This window comes from Pyxicephalus adspersus, chromosome 4, assembly GCF_032062135.1.
Source record: "Pyxicephalus adspersus chromosome 4, UCB_Pads_2.0, whole genome shotgun sequence".
NCBI classification, from domain to species: domain Eukaryota; kingdom Metazoa; phylum Chordata; class Amphibia; order Anura; family Pyxicephalidae; genus Pyxicephalus; species Pyxicephalus adspersus.
This window is the reverse complement of record NC_092861.1, coordinates 130464439-130479379: the sequence shown is the minus strand read 5'-3', so window position 1 is coordinate 130479379 and position 14941 is coordinate 130464439. Positions and strand designations below refer to the sequence as shown.

The window sequence follows — 14941 nt, the reverse complement described above, 5'->3', positions numbered from 1 at the left end:
GATATTCAAGAAAAGTACTCGGGATCTGCTTTTGTAAATTTAAAACTGAAATTTTATTAGGCTTATGTAAGGATACAGTAAATATTCTATTTACTGATGTAAGATCAGGAAATATTCTAACAGAATTGAAAATGGTGATTGGGATGAAAGTTCATGATGTTGGACTGAGTAAAGTAGAACATTTAGTGGGCTCAGTTGCCACTCCTATTGTCCTTTATAGCCACTGTTTCCCGAGCAGAGTTTTTTGCCACCTTTTGGATGATATATGTCGCCAAGTGAATGCCTAGAAATGCTGATCCTGCAACCCACAGCCAGTTCCTCCTTAAAAATGATTTAGATTTCATGGCTCCTTGCTCGGCAGTGAGAGGGAGGGCTCCAAGAAGTCACCTAGAAAAACAAAACAGTAATTGCAATTACATGACATTTATGACCTTGCAACATCAAATCGAATCTGATCTAAAAAAATGATAGTATTTTGTTCCATGCCAACCTAATGTATAGGGATGAAAAAGGTGTCAAGCTGCAAATCCAAATTCCAGTTCTATGGTGTGGACTTGTGTGCATTATAACTTTATTACAAAATATTCCAAGAAATGCCACTGCACTGCACTTATTGGAATGAACAGCCATTTTTGGGGATGTATATGATAAATAAATCAGCTTGTTGTAAATCATTTTCTAAGTTATGCATGTGTCTGTGTGTAGTTTGTAATTATAGATGTACATTAAGTCAGTCCTTTTTGTTTATTAACATACAGACTCTACTCCCTGCTGCAAGTCTATAGGGATATTTATAAATTATTCCCAAGTCAATTCACTCAATTTTCATTTATACATATAGCATTTCCTATTGTGAACTGCTGTGCACTTTGACAAGTGGCCACTAGGTGACAAAACGAGTCATTGTTTTAATAAAAACTGAGAAATTCAAACACTTCTCAGTGAATTTCAGAGGAATACATTATCTCAACAGCTGTATAAACCAAGCAGAATCTGCATTAGTCTGATCTCTGTATTTAGCACTTAGATGTAGTGGCTGCATTAGTTTTCCTTTTTTCAACCTCCTCCTCTTTTTACTCAATAATCTCGTTTTTTTTCATTTCCATTACATGTGGCTGAAAGGGTTAACAGTTAATAGAACAAATATGAGATCTGTACTGTGGAAACTGTTATGAGTCGCAGGTATACCTGCAGAAGTTTCCTAAAGCTTGCTATCATAGCTGAATCTCCATCTCTTTTGACAGATTTCCTCCTTCTGGTGCTGAATAGGAATGTCTGTGGATGGCTCTTAGCAGTAAATACAACCAATGATATCTGGGCTGTGATGGGTTTGCAAGGACTTCTAGGTACCTTCACTTTATACTTGCAATAGTGTACCACCCCTACTGCCCGGTAACAGAATCTTGTTAATTCTATCTTCAGATTAGTATGGGATGGGAGTGATCTCTCCATACCAACCCATGGGCAATATCAACGTTTGTTTAACACACACAAGACATTACACAATCCCATCCCCACAGAGGCTGTTACCTTCTCCTTTGGAAACCCAACAGGTCCTAAGCCAAAAATAGCAAACCAATAATAAAAAGAAATGCATATATTGATTTAAAAATGTGATCTGTATGTATTGAATTTTCATATATTATGTTACAATCATTTCAAAGCTTGTAATCTGAATCTGTTCACCAATAACAAATATCAACTGAATGCAAAGAGTTCTATTTATAAATCATTCACATCAATGTGTTGTAAATTCAGTGACAGATGCTGCTATCCCTCCTTTCATTTCCCATTAAAAATAATGACTCGTTCTGCCATCTAGTGGCCAATCTCAAAAGTGCACAGCTATCACAATAGGAAATGCTATCTGTGCAAAATAATAATCGAATGTAAATTATAATTTCGGACCTAAGCAATCTGTGGGATCTGAACTGTGATCTCCTCTGTTGTGATGTGTAATAGTGCCGACTATACTTGTGAAGGTTTGGCTTTATGATTTACCAAAAACAGAATGACTGTGCCTAGGGAGAGGAGGGGGGCCACATCTTCAAGCTTTATCCAAAATACAAAAACTGAAATACATATACAGGGATGGTTTTACCTACTGAAGCTATGGCTCTTCACCAATGTACCTGTGCCCTGCCCCCTCGTTGGATAATAATTATTGTTGGAAACAAACGATTAACGACCGATTGTCTGATAATCAATAACAAAAAAGTGAACGACAGGCCAACTATGAGGATGAACAAGTAATGTTGCTGGAAACAAACGACTGTCCTGGCGGATCTGATTGGGTGATGATCGTTCGCTATCTATTGTGTGTACACTTTCACTGGTACACGTCACTTCCCGCATTGTTCAAATGATCGTATATAGTGTGTATATTATTTGTGGATTATATTTGAACAATCGTATCGTAACAACATGTACAGAATATATGCACTATACGATTGTTCAAAATATTCGATGAACGTTTATTTTCTAACAATATTTATTGCATGTGTGTACCCAGCCTTAGTAGTTATGCTTCTCTCTCTTCTAGTCCAGTATAGAAATGAAATGATTTGCAGAGGATTAAAGCATAGCCTCTTAGGCTAGGTACACAAGAGTAATGGTTCTCGTCCAATAATCGCCACAGGGCTGATATCGGATGAGAATCTTGTGTGTGTAAAGTGCTCATCGTCGGAACGACCGTCCTAGTGGATCAACGGACGATGAACGACCCCAATGGAAGTGAAGGGGAAGAGAGTGCAGCAGTGTGACGCTCTGTCCCTCTCCCCTTTCTCTCTCCATAGAGCAGAATGGCTCTGTATGTACAGCGCTCGTTCATGCATCGTGCAGTCGCTGGAAAGGATTGTGAAAGATCCTTTCCAATGATAAATATTGCACGTGTGTATGTAGCCTTAGAATATTTCCATATCTATGGAGGGAGTCAGGCTCGTCATACTTCAGACTACAATCATCTCCCTCCCATTTATATATAAGTGGCAGAATACATATACAACATGATGGGAGGGAGATTACATTGTTTTAGCTTCTCTTTCAACCCAAGCAGATGACAAAACACTGTGTTTTAAAAAATATTGACAGGCATGTTCTGTATTTGCTTAAATTGCCCTAGAAAATGTAAACTAATGCAGCCACCACATCCATAGACTGCTAAGCCTTACTACATTACGATTTGTTTGGGTTGTTATACAAATTATTTTAACACTGAACCTTATAATGCAACCCTGAAAAGGTAAATTTAACTAACTTAATACTACTCTCCAAACCGGCAACCTGAGGGCCCCTCCAGCAGCAAGTAGTTTGGGCTTCATGTGCCTTGGTATGAACCTGATATACTCGTGATATGGAGGAACACATTGGGCCTGATTTATTAAAGCTCTCCAAGATGGGTGAACCTGAGTGATAATGCAAACCTGATTGAAAATATTTACCAGTTAATAGCAAAAGAGTTTTAAGAAATACACTCCAGTTTTGCTGGATCTTCTCCCATGATAGTCTATCTTCCCCAATCCTGGAGAGCTTTAATAAACCAGGTGCATGGAGGAGTATTCCAGGGCTCCTCGTCATGTGGTTTATGATGAAAGGGGAGCTTCTATTTACACTTTGCTGGGTCACACACTAATGGGACTTTGTAGCACAACATAGGCCCTATGGGGACGGCCACACATTCCTGTAGCCACATTGCCAGAACTCACTGGGGTCTCACTTTGCTGCCACAATCATTAAAAGTCTAGTGGCAGGAACAAGATCTGCTAACGGCAGATGAAGGTTAGTGAAGCTCGGACTCAGGGGCCAAGCACAAAACATAAGAAGCTAGTGGGTTATCAGAAGACCTCACTATGCAATGCAAAAAAAAGATATAGTAATTTTAATATTATTTATATTGTAATGCCACCTACCCAAATCACCTTTGGTTGATCATTATTTTCCTTTGGCATCTGTGTCTTTGCCAGAATGTACCGGGATAAAAGATGGTACCCGGATTTCTCCTGAAGGATTAAATATTGGGTTTGATTGCATGCGATACCAGCCCCAGTGCATTAGTCCAATACCTGTTCCCATTACAATCAAAACTTTGTAGTTCTTCCACACTGATGTTAGGCCCATTACTTTGCACCAATCTATGCAAAAGAGAAATAATGCTATAAATAGGGAAATGGAACAGGGACAGCTGCAGGTATGCAATATCACAGCATAGGATGTGCATTATACTTACCGATAGTCCCAGGTATTCTGCCACCTTCTCTGTTTAATACCCCTAACCAACAGGGCATTGCTCCCTCTATGAGGCCAAAAGCTAAATCTGACTGTCTGCATTGTTGCAGAGGATTGCAGCTAGCTGGGAATTAGCTGAAATGAAAATCCACAGTTCACCCCGGCCAGGAAATCTTACTAATCTACTGTACAGATGAGGGAGTCACGATCCTATGAGATGCCCATAAAAACCAACAATATTTACATCAGTATGTTTGTGCAACAGACTTTTTCCTAATAAAGCAGACCTAATTATACACTATGCAACACTTTTATATAATATAGATAAAAAACGTAAAAAACTAACGTGTACATACAAACGTCATGCAACATGAATTGTGCAGGCTATCGGCAAATCTTGATCTGAGAGGATCATTCACATATCACAATCATCTCTTCATGTTACATATATTTTATGGTTATAAAGACACACCGGCCACATATTGACCGAACAGAGAAGACCAACAGATTGCAACTTGACAGAACAGTATTCTCCCCAGATACTTTTAGCCGGGCATACCGCCCGACACCTTTCCTTAACCACCCGGCTGCTTTTGGGTGGTTACTGAGAAGTTGGGTTAGTAGAAAAGGTGCTGCCACCCACCCAGCTCAAAAAATATCTGTATTGAACACTGAACACAAATCTATTAGGTAGTGCAGCATGCATTAGTGCCATTCAATTTAAAAAGCACTTTTCTGTAAAGCAACAGATCTGAACTGCCACACACCACAATGACCCACCATGCAGCAAATTAGCAGAAAAGTGTCATTTCCATTGACCAGGAGTGCATTGGAAACATGAATTGTACAAGTGTTAATGCACTACACAGGTGTACATCCAGTCTTAAAATGCATCCATCCCTGCCGGGATATTATTGCTGTCCATGTGCATGACAAACATGTATTCTATCTGACCTGTGAACCCTTATCATTAGGACTGGACATGAAGGTATAATACAAAAACGGAAATAAAAGGTAGGAGGATACCTGTTCTTGTGACAACTAGCTTTCCACTTTATCCCCTTTATTTTTCTTTCAAAGCTGCACTAAATAGGCAAATGGAGTACATACATAGAGAAAAGATATAGCCGAGAAAAAATTTCCTACATTGCTTTGCTACAAAACACAACGATGTCTGGCCGATGGTAGAATCTCTGCTGCAATTTTACTTTCACATCTCATGTCTACTTCCAATATTACACAGTATTTACATAGCGCTGACATATTACGCAGCGCTGTACAAAGTCCATAGTCATGTCACTAGCTGTCCCTCAAAGGAGCTCACAATCTAATGTCCCTACCATAGCCATATGTTATTAATACGGTCTAAGGTCAATTTGGTGGGGAAGCTAATTAACCTAACTGCATGTTTTTGGGATGTGGGAGGAAGCCCAGGCAAACACAGGGAGAACCTGCAAACTCCATGCAGATAGTGTCTGGCTGAGATCCGAACCTTGGACCTAGCGCTGCAAAGGCCAGAGTGCTAACCATGTAGCCATCGTGCTGCCCATGATCTTCTACGTACTTCTATTCTGTGACTGGACATTGAAAACAGAAGCTGCACATTAAAGAGCTGTTACTCTGTCCTCTTCTCCCATCAGCTTGCTCGTCTCAGGAAAGAATCCAATATGTGTACAGCCATCTCCCAAAGTCGATCTTGGATTTTTCCTGACAGATTCATAAACGTCCAATGGGGAACAACTGATATACAAATCAAGGTAAGAGAGCACAGCGGGGTGTTGCTCGCTTGCCCTTTCCTTTTCATAATGCGGCGCTGTGTGTTCATCTGTCATCATGAAAAATCGTTTCCAGCAACAAAAGTTGCATGTCTGTACATGCATAACGCCATCTTCATTGGCCATTGATGATGTACCTTCAATGAACCTGCAGGAGTACATTGTCTTCAGTATCTAGGTGCTGAAAACAGAGCTGGGCTGTACACTGTATGGTGCTTGTGTGGGAGCAAAAAGACAGACAGAAGGGAAAAGACCTCCCAAAGAAAAAAAAATCAAAGTTTACCTTTACTTTACTAACTAGACCGAACAACCAATAGTGTTTCCTAATAGAGAGGACACCTCCAGCTCCATAGAGCTCATCTGTTCTACTGTCATTAGAAAAGATCTCCAATCATTGCTTCCAGTGACAATTATTGAACTATAGCTTTAGGTCTCGTATAGATGTCAGATGATGGTCAATGCATACAATCTTTTGTGATCATTTCCAGTGGCAGATAAACGAGCAAGCGATGTATGGGCGGCACGGTGGCTCAGAGTTTAGCCCTCTTGGTCCCAGGTTTAAATCCCGGCCAGGACATTATCTGCATGGAGTTTGCATGTTCTCCCTGCGTCTGTGTGGGTTTTCTCTGGGTACTCCGGTTTCCTCCCACATCCCAAAAAACATGCAGTTTGGGTAATTGGCTTCCCCACAAATGACCTTAGACAGTGTTAAAGACATATGACTATGGTAGGGACATAACATTGTGAGCGCCTTTGAGGGACAGCTAGTGACATGACTACAGACTTTGTACAGCGCTGCGTAATATGTCAGCACTATATAGATACCGCATAATAATAATAATGTACACATAGTTCTGTTCATTGGAGGGAGGGGGGAGGATGAGCAAGCAGAATTCTTCAAAGAAGTGATCAGTCATTCTTATTATTTATAATGCTGTTGTGGATTTATTGAATGACTTCCAGGGGCCGCTGTACAAATCAGATTTTCTTTTTTTATTAAAGCACCAATATATTACACAGCATGGTACATTAAATTGCAAATGACAAACAGATACAGGCAATGACACAGGAGGTGAGGAGCCTGACCACAAGAGCTTACAATCTAGAATATCATTTAAACTTTACCAATCAAACATTGGGCAGCTGGATAAAGAATAACAGAGGAACACGTGACCAGATAACATTATGAGGCCTCTGACACCCATACTTGCAATTCAGGGGTTCTGGCACCAGTTGCCCTGACAGCCCATGTTATAATATACTATAAATGACAGAACACCTACACAGGAGTACAAAGAAATAACACAGAGCTTTGTTAATCATAAAACATCCATTTATGTCCCTAAAATCCCAACTTACCTGCTGGGCCACAAGAGCCCTGTTGTGTGTGATGGAAGGCGGAAGTAGACAGAACACTGTGCCGTGCTCAGGTCACCTTCTATGGTTGATAGGGGGTACTCGACCAATAGCAACGCTCCTTTCATTCATACCTTCTGAAACGAGCACTGTTATTGGTCCCTCATGTGTTGTGCCTGTTACATTGTTTTTCCTGCTAGAAAATAATTCGACTAGAAAAGAGTGCGTGAAAGCAATGTGGGCGTAGCTATACGTCTCCCTGACGAATGGTGAAGACGTAGCCGTGGCGCGCATTTCATCTTGTTTGGCCCACCACGCACGCTGTAGCCTGTCGGCCATGTTTGATGAAGGCAGGCTCCTCAGGTGGAGGAAGTGTTGTTGCCCATAGTGAGGGTTTTTCAGTGTCTGGTTTTGTTATTCTGCTTCTGAGGTAAGTTATGTGTGACGCTGGGTGATAAGAAAAAGTTTTGTTTTTAACAGAAGTGTTATAAAGCTGAGGTTAGGCAGAGGTTTGTGTGTGTACGACTCCATGGTATGTGTGTGAGCCATGCTCAGTGTTTGCACACACACAGGGATATGAAGTGTCTGGGCCGCCTTTGTGCAGCTACTACATGGTATTGCAAGGAGATCAGAGCTGTCAGCCTTTTGTATATTTTATATATTTGTATATATATATTTTATGGACGAGAGGCCCAACATTCTGTATGCTTTATTGTCTCCTCATAAACAGGGAATGAAGTCAGCAGCTCACTATATGTGTCAGGGGCTGAAGTGTGTTCAGGGTCCGGATAAAGGATTATGGTGGCATGCAGAATGCAACTATGGGTGTAAAATGTGCAGTGTACATTATAAAAGTGAATGTGAGCTTGGAGTAGTGAAGAGGTTGCCATGGTGAACTATTAATATTATTACACAGTACCACCGACATATTATGCAGCGCTGTACAAAGTCCCTAGTCATGTCACTAGCCGTCCCTCAAAGGGGCTCACATTCTAATGTCCCACCATTGTCATATGTCATTATTACAGTCACTTAAAGAGGAACTATACTGAAAACTCAAAACAAAAACACACTTACTTTAAATCCAGCAGGGCAGACCGATCACTCCGGGGATGTCTGGCATTGGGTCCTGCGTCATCTTGGCATCCGGGCTCCAGGCGCCGCCATCTTCTTTTTTTCCGAGTTCTGTATCCTACGCCACCCGACCCAGGCACGCGATTGGGTGACGAAGAATAAAAAAAAAATCTGATCTTGCTGCGCATGTGTGAGATCAGCAAATTTTTCTCTTTAAGCAAAAAAAGAGCAGCGCCTAAGAGCCCTCCGGTATGCCCTCCCGGTGGAGACTTTGCGCTCCCACTAACCTAGGCGGCCGACAATATGGGGCGGTGCTGCACTTTTTTTTTTTTTTAGGTGCAGCACTATTTTTAAAAAAACAAAAAAAAACATAATTTTTACCTTACATTAAAGGGTTCTCTACCCTTTATGTAAAGTGAAAATTCTGAGTTTAGGCACGCTTTACCTAACTGCTTTAACCACCCAAAAACAGCCGGGTGGTAACTGAAAAGTGCCGGGTGGTGCATCCAGCTAAAAGGGGCTCGAGAGAACACTGTGCTTGTCTCCCAATGTAAATGTGGTTGCCTTATTTGGATCCCATGAATACTTTTGCATTTGCCATTTGTCAAAAGGAATGGTTAAAAAGGAAAAACAAATTATTGTATTAAGTATTATAGTTTAATATGGGAGTTTTACTTGCAGAGTCTTAAAGCCCTTATGTTAATAAAACAAAAAAAAAATGCAAGACTTGCATAAGTATTTGCGAATGCCTATCTGTTACTGGCCTTCAGGAGTTTGCCAGTAGGTGCCCAGGAGCCGTAAATGCTGAGGTATTTAACTGCTAGTCTGAATTGCTAGATCTTGGATGCTGCTATCGTTTCCTCAAAAATAAGCCCTATCATGATTTTTCTGTATTTTTGAGAATGCTCAAAACATAAGCCTAACCCCCAAAAATAAGCCACAATATATATAAATACATGGACAAGAGGTGCTCATTTAAGGAAAGTGCTATTGCTAGACATGAGAAATTGGGGCCAATGGTTTTAAAGGAAATGGAGTCACTAAAAATTCATGATGGATTTCATGGTTTTGAGAGTTATGATGATGTTCCAGAATGTGATGACATGACTATATTTGTATAAACGATGATTGTTTAGTTGATTCTTAATAAATGTCGATTGTTGTTCATGCAAAAATAAGACATCCGCAAAAATAAGCCCTAGTGCATTTATTGGAGCGTCTGAAAAAACACCAGGCAATGTGACCACATGCTGTATGCACTGTAATCAATCCAACTTTTAATCTTGTTGTGTACAAAAAATCATGTCTGCGTAAATGTACATTTGGTGTACAGCAGAAAAAGGACAGAGGTTTATGTACTAACACAATTTAGTTGTTTAGCTTTTGATGAAGGATGATTTAAAACCTAATCAAAAAAAAGTTTTATGTTTTCTGGAAATGGGCAACTGATAAATACTAAAGCAAGGCATTCATATATAACACTAACACAATATATCAAGTTTAAACTTAAAGGAGATCCAAAAGTAAAAAACACTATATTTTGACTGAAATAAAAGCACAATGTTAAAACTAAACTTGAGCTGTACAAAAAAAGCTTTCTGACCTTGACCTTTTGTTTATAGGAGCATAGTATCAGTGCCCTGCTGCTGCTGCTGCTTGTTAGAGTTTTTGGGAAGAGTTGTCTGTTCCAGTATCAAAATAAGAAAGTTTTAAAGCTACTAATGCAAACTAAATGTATGAAATGTTCTCACAAAGAAACTGGTAAAGGAAAGTAAACTCTATCTGCCCTCATGCTGTTTGTGACAAGGAAGCATCCAACTCAGGCTGAAAACCAAAATGCATGTTAAAAAGTAGAATATCATCCGGCCTCATCCCTCCTTAGGTTACGTACACATGTTAGACTTTTGTCGTTTGATAGGATCTTTCACGATCCTTTCCGAAAACAAAAGACTGAAAGATGAATAAACGAGTGCTGTACATACAGCATCATCCAGCTCTATGGCAAGTGGAGGGGGGGAGAACAACGGAGCCACACCCTGCTGTACTCCCCCCTTTGTTCGTGGATCCGACAGTGACATCGAGCGGCCGCTGTACACACGTTAGATTCTCGTCCGGTATTAGCCCTGAGGCGATAATCGGATGAGAATCATCTGACGTGTACGTAGCCTTAGCGCCGATGCTGTAGAAACAGGAGAATTCTGAGCAGTGGATGTTGAAAAAGTTTAGTGTAGGAGCTCACTGCTTGTTCACTGGGAATAGTTACCCAGCGGCAAGTGTTCCTGCTCCTGACAATCGTTAGCCAATGGAAAAGATCCCTGCCATGTACCTGAACTGGGCTCAAGGTTTGCAATAGTTTATGTACACAGACAGGAGTGTTCCTGTTGCATGATGATTGGTCGGGCAGGAACCCCCCAGTCATCTGCTAAGTAATTCCCTGCTATGAGTCTCTGTGCGCTGCATGCCAGAACAGAAGGAACAAGCTACACCAGTACTAAAGATGGAGGTGGGGTATTGAAGAGGAGGAAAAAAGATTTCTGAAGAATACAAGATGTCGCTGGACTGCATAGAAGGGTAAGTGTATTTTTTTTATATATATTTTGTTTATATATTATATTTTTAAGGTTGTAAGAATTTTTTTTTCCTCCTTACTGTCTTTACTTCACTTGCACTAAAGCTTTCTCTGTCCTCAAAATATTCTAATGATTCTCAAAAGTAGGTTTGTGGTTAACAGAACCCGTTTTTGTTTTCTTGTTGCTGAGACCCGTTGGCATATTTTCTAAGGGTGTGTGGCTTTGTCTTTTGTTTTGTTAAAGATGGATTTCTACACGGGGATGAGTCTTATGATCAATCTTCTCACTGTGAAGATACTGATAGACAAAAGGAGACGTCTGAGGGAGAAGAAGAGACGCCGGTTATATTGGGTTCATCCTTTGATCTCACAACGGCTAAGCAAGGGTCACTTCCATACGGTGTATCTTGAGCTCCGGAAGTACCCAAAGAAGTTCCATGAGTATGCTCGGATGAGTGTCACTACCTTTGATGAGCTGTTGGAAATTGTTAGACCCCAGCTGACCAGAGCATCTACAAATATGAGAGCCAGCATTTCCCCAGAAGAGAGATTACTGGTAACCCTGCGGTAAGTGTAAAAGTGCATGAAATCTTGAGTTCGCTGTACATAAAAAAGTTTGTTTCATTGAACAAAATAATTTGGAGTAGTGGTCGCCAACCTTTTAGACATCATGGACCACTAATTTCACGGACTCCAGGCCGCGCATGTGCGGAGAGCTGGGTGTCCCTCAAAGAGGAAAAAACTTTAGAGTAATGTCATGATGCCAGAACCTGCCCACTCTCCCATCGTAGGTCTGAGCCTGCAATGGGAGAGTGGGTGGGTTGTGTTCATAGAAACAACCCACCCAACGCCCTGAGCCTGCAATACTTACGGGAGACATGGTCCGCGGCATTGGCTGGTGCGCCCACCAGCAGGGTCAGGAGAATGATCCCGCTGGGGCGCACACTGGCCAGAGCCGCAGACAACCAAAATTGTCTTGCGGACCACTGGCTGGTGACCGCTGATTTGGAGTGAAAAAGGGTCAGCATTTGGAATCTTCTGGACGAAAATTTGAGAGTTATATAATTCATATTTTTCCTATTTGTATCAGAAAATAGGAATAAGATTTTTGTAGCTGGAAATTATTTATGCATAAAAAATGTTTTTTTGCATATAAGTCCAGAAAAAAATTGGATATAAATGTGAGGCCCAATCACGTTCATCGTTCACTCGTCCACCATGGTTGACAACTTCATTTGACTGCTGTATACATGTCAGATTTTTGTTGAGATGAGCACGATTGTTCTTCTAGGACAACAATTATATGTCTTGTGTACACAATAGCTTGAATGTTGGAATAACTGACTATTTGCTTTTTTCCCCTCTCCAGATATCTTGCAACAGGAGATACATTTGCTTCACTCCATTTTCATTTTCTGCTTGGAAAAATGACAATTTGCAAGATTGTCCATGAAACCTGTGCAGCCATCTGGAGCTTGTTAAAAAATCAAGTCATGCCAGAACCCACAGCCGAAAAATGGAAGGCCATCAGTGAAGGATTCAAGAGCACCTGCCACTTCCCTAACTGTGTCGGAGCTTTGGATGGAAAACGTATAAGGATCAAAATGCCACCCAAGAATGGCTCAGAGAGTTCAAAATATAAAAAGGATTTCTCCATTGTGCTAATGGCCATAGTTGACAGCACGCACAACTTTGTAGCTGTAGATGTTGGAGCCTATAGGACTGCAGGAGATTCCAAAATATTTCGCACTTCTCCTATGGGCAAGAAAATTCTCGAGGGTAAATTTAATATTCCAAGCCCAAGGCCAATTGAGGAAGGTGGGGATCCCCTTCCATTTGTGTTTGTTGCTGATGAGGCCTTCAGCTTAAGCAACAATATAATGAAGCCTTATCCTAAGAGAGGCCTGGATCTTAATGGGAAAATCTTCAACTACCGGCTGAGCTGTGCACGACGTCAAGTGGAACGTGCTTTCGGAATTCTAGCTAACAAGTGGAGAATATTTCAGAGCACTATCCAATTGAAGCCTTCACATGTTGACATGATCGTAAAGAGTGCATGTTCACTTCACAACTTTGTACTACAAAGGGAGGGCTACTCTGATGACTTGCTGGATCATAATATGGAGGATGTGGAGTGGCCTGCTGTGCGATATCCTGACCATGCTGCAAATATAAGAGAAAAGTTTGCACAGTATTTTATGTCACCAGCTGGTGAACTTCCTTCTCAGTACAATAAAATTTAATGCTCCAGCAACCATAACTGATACTTGTTTTTGGTAGAAATGTAAACTTTTAATATTTAATATCTAGGAATCCACAGTGGTTAAATCTCCTATGCAGAGTTCTAGATTTGCACAGCTGCTGTGGCTATAAGAGAACCTGTCACCGGTGGTGATATTTCCTATGAAGAGTTCCCAGATCTAAACAGATGCTGTGTTTTTCATTGCAAGACCACTGAATCAAATTCCTTCCTATAGGAATATATGTGTGTTTTACCATATTTTATGCACACGGCTAACCTGTAAAAGTCTTCTTTATTTAGATATCAAAATACCAGGAAACTTCTGTTTGGGTACCACATTGTTAAATGTTAGGAGACACAGTGCTGTTACTCAAGTGACATTCTAAAGCAGCCTTTCTTTACCTTTTTTATAATAGATGAACCCTTCAAATCACTTTCTGGTCTTCTGGATATAGGAACCCCCTGCTATAATTACTAAAGCCACAGCTCATAGTGTAATAATTTGGTGGTCAGTTGGAAGAATGTTGCTCCTACAGATAGTCAAAATGACATTTGGTGCTCCCATACTGACTGGGGAAGTACAAATTGCACAAGGAACCCCTAGCAACCTTAGGGGGAACCTTGGTTGAGAAACACTGTTCTATAGTTGTTTTTCTATATAATTGCAGAGAGGCATGGAGATGCTGGGCCAGCACAGTCATTAATAAGATATAGGAGGAGGGAGCTAATTTAAACAAGTGAGGTGTCTGTGCTAGTAACTCTTCTTTGTAGTAGTTAAAAAGTTCAAAAACCCATTCCAAGCGAGTACAAAATATTTTATAACACTCTGCAAGTAGGCATTTCAAATACTTGATTTTGTTTTCTTTTATCTGCATTTTGTTAAAGCTGGAGACAAAGTATTTTTAGGGGGAAGCCCACTCTGCTGGATGTCCTGAACCAGGATCTTCCAAGATATGTAAAAAAAAAACTGGGGGAACTGTTACCATTTTTTCTATGTAGCTGAAAATTCACTTTTGTTTCAAATTACCCTTATCATTTATTTTTAATATGTATTGTAAATATTGTGTATAAAATAAATAATAGGAAAAAATTACCTTAATATTATGCCTGCATTATTTCTGACCTTTATTCTGCTATTTAGGATTTGAGTCAACAAGCTTCACTGGGCACATGCAAGGTGATTTTTATATTGAGATTCTTTTGAGGTTGTACAGAATTTTTATCCAACATATTACGCAGCGCTGTACAAAGTCTATAGTCATGTTCCTAACTGTCCCTCAAAGGAACTCACAATCTAACGTTCTACCATAGTCATATCTCATTAATGTAGACTAAGGTCAATTTTGGGGGGAAGCAAATTAACCTTACTGCACGTTTTTTTTTTATTCAGCTTCTTTTGCTTCCTATAAACTTTTATGGGGAGAAAGGTCTTTCTGAAATGATCGAAAGCCGGCATGCAGGGACTTTAAAGAGAAAAATGCAATTTAGCAAAATATTTGTATGAAAAGTCTCAGGCTGCATCTACTTAGAGAAGATCTTTTTGTAAACATCTAAATACACTACTAAGACGCACAGATGTGGCCGGTGACCTGACATTTCTCTGCCACAGTCAAACACAGTTTTACTATAAAGAAGCAGCATTAGGTTGACAGTCATCTCTCTGCTACCTCCTCCTTACAGCAAGATGTTCCTTGGTATCAC

General features: G+C 40.4%; 2 protein-coding genes across 4 annotated transcripts in view; one reads left to right on the top strand and one right to left on the bottom strand.

Annotated features, from left to right (window-relative positions):
* Positions 1 to 29: 29 nt before the first annotated feature.
* LOC140329387 (uncharacterized) lies at positions 30 to 7545 on the bottom strand. 2 transcript variants are annotated; one of them, XM_072409625.1, is made up of 2 exons: positions 7359 to 7545; positions 30 to 387 (listed from the first exon to the last, which is right to left on the bottom strand). In XM_072409625.1, the coding sequence occupies exon 2, from the start codon at positions 342 to 344 to the stop codon at positions 192 to 194; it is 153 nt and encodes a 50-aa protein (XP_072265726.1). In that variant the 5' UTR covers positions 345 to 387; positions 7359 to 7545; the 3' UTR covers positions 30 to 191. The 2 variants fall into 2 exon arrangements, with proteins under 2 accessions (XP_072265726.1, XP_072265725.1); XM_072409624.1 differs by lacking the exon at positions 7359 to 7545 and adding an exon at positions 3909 to 4048.
* Positions 7546 to 7610: 65 nt separating this feature from the next.
* The window catches only part of SLX4IP (SLX4 interacting protein), a 90755-nt gene continuing 83424 nt past the window's right edge, over positions 7611 to 14941 (top strand). Inside the window, exons 1-3 of one of the 2 annotated variants that reach the window (XM_072409622.1) lie at positions 7630 to 7785; positions 11243 to 11565; positions 12368 to 14333. In XM_072409622.1, the coding sequence (XP_072265723.1) occupies positions 11243 to 11565; positions 12368 to 13241 (1197 nt within the window). In that variant the 5' untranslated portion in view covers positions 7630 to 7785 and the 3' untranslated portion in view covers positions 13242 to 14333. Of the gene's footprint in view, positions 7786 to 11242; positions 11566 to 12367; positions 14334 to 14941 lie in introns of those variants that run through there. The other variant, XM_072409623.1, reaches the window with a different exon arrangement.

Coding starts and splice junctions, on each gene's coding strand:
- LOC140329387 (XM_072409625.1), bottom strand. CDS start 344: ATGAAATCTAAATCATTTTTAAGGAGGAACTGGCTGTGGGTTGCAGGA.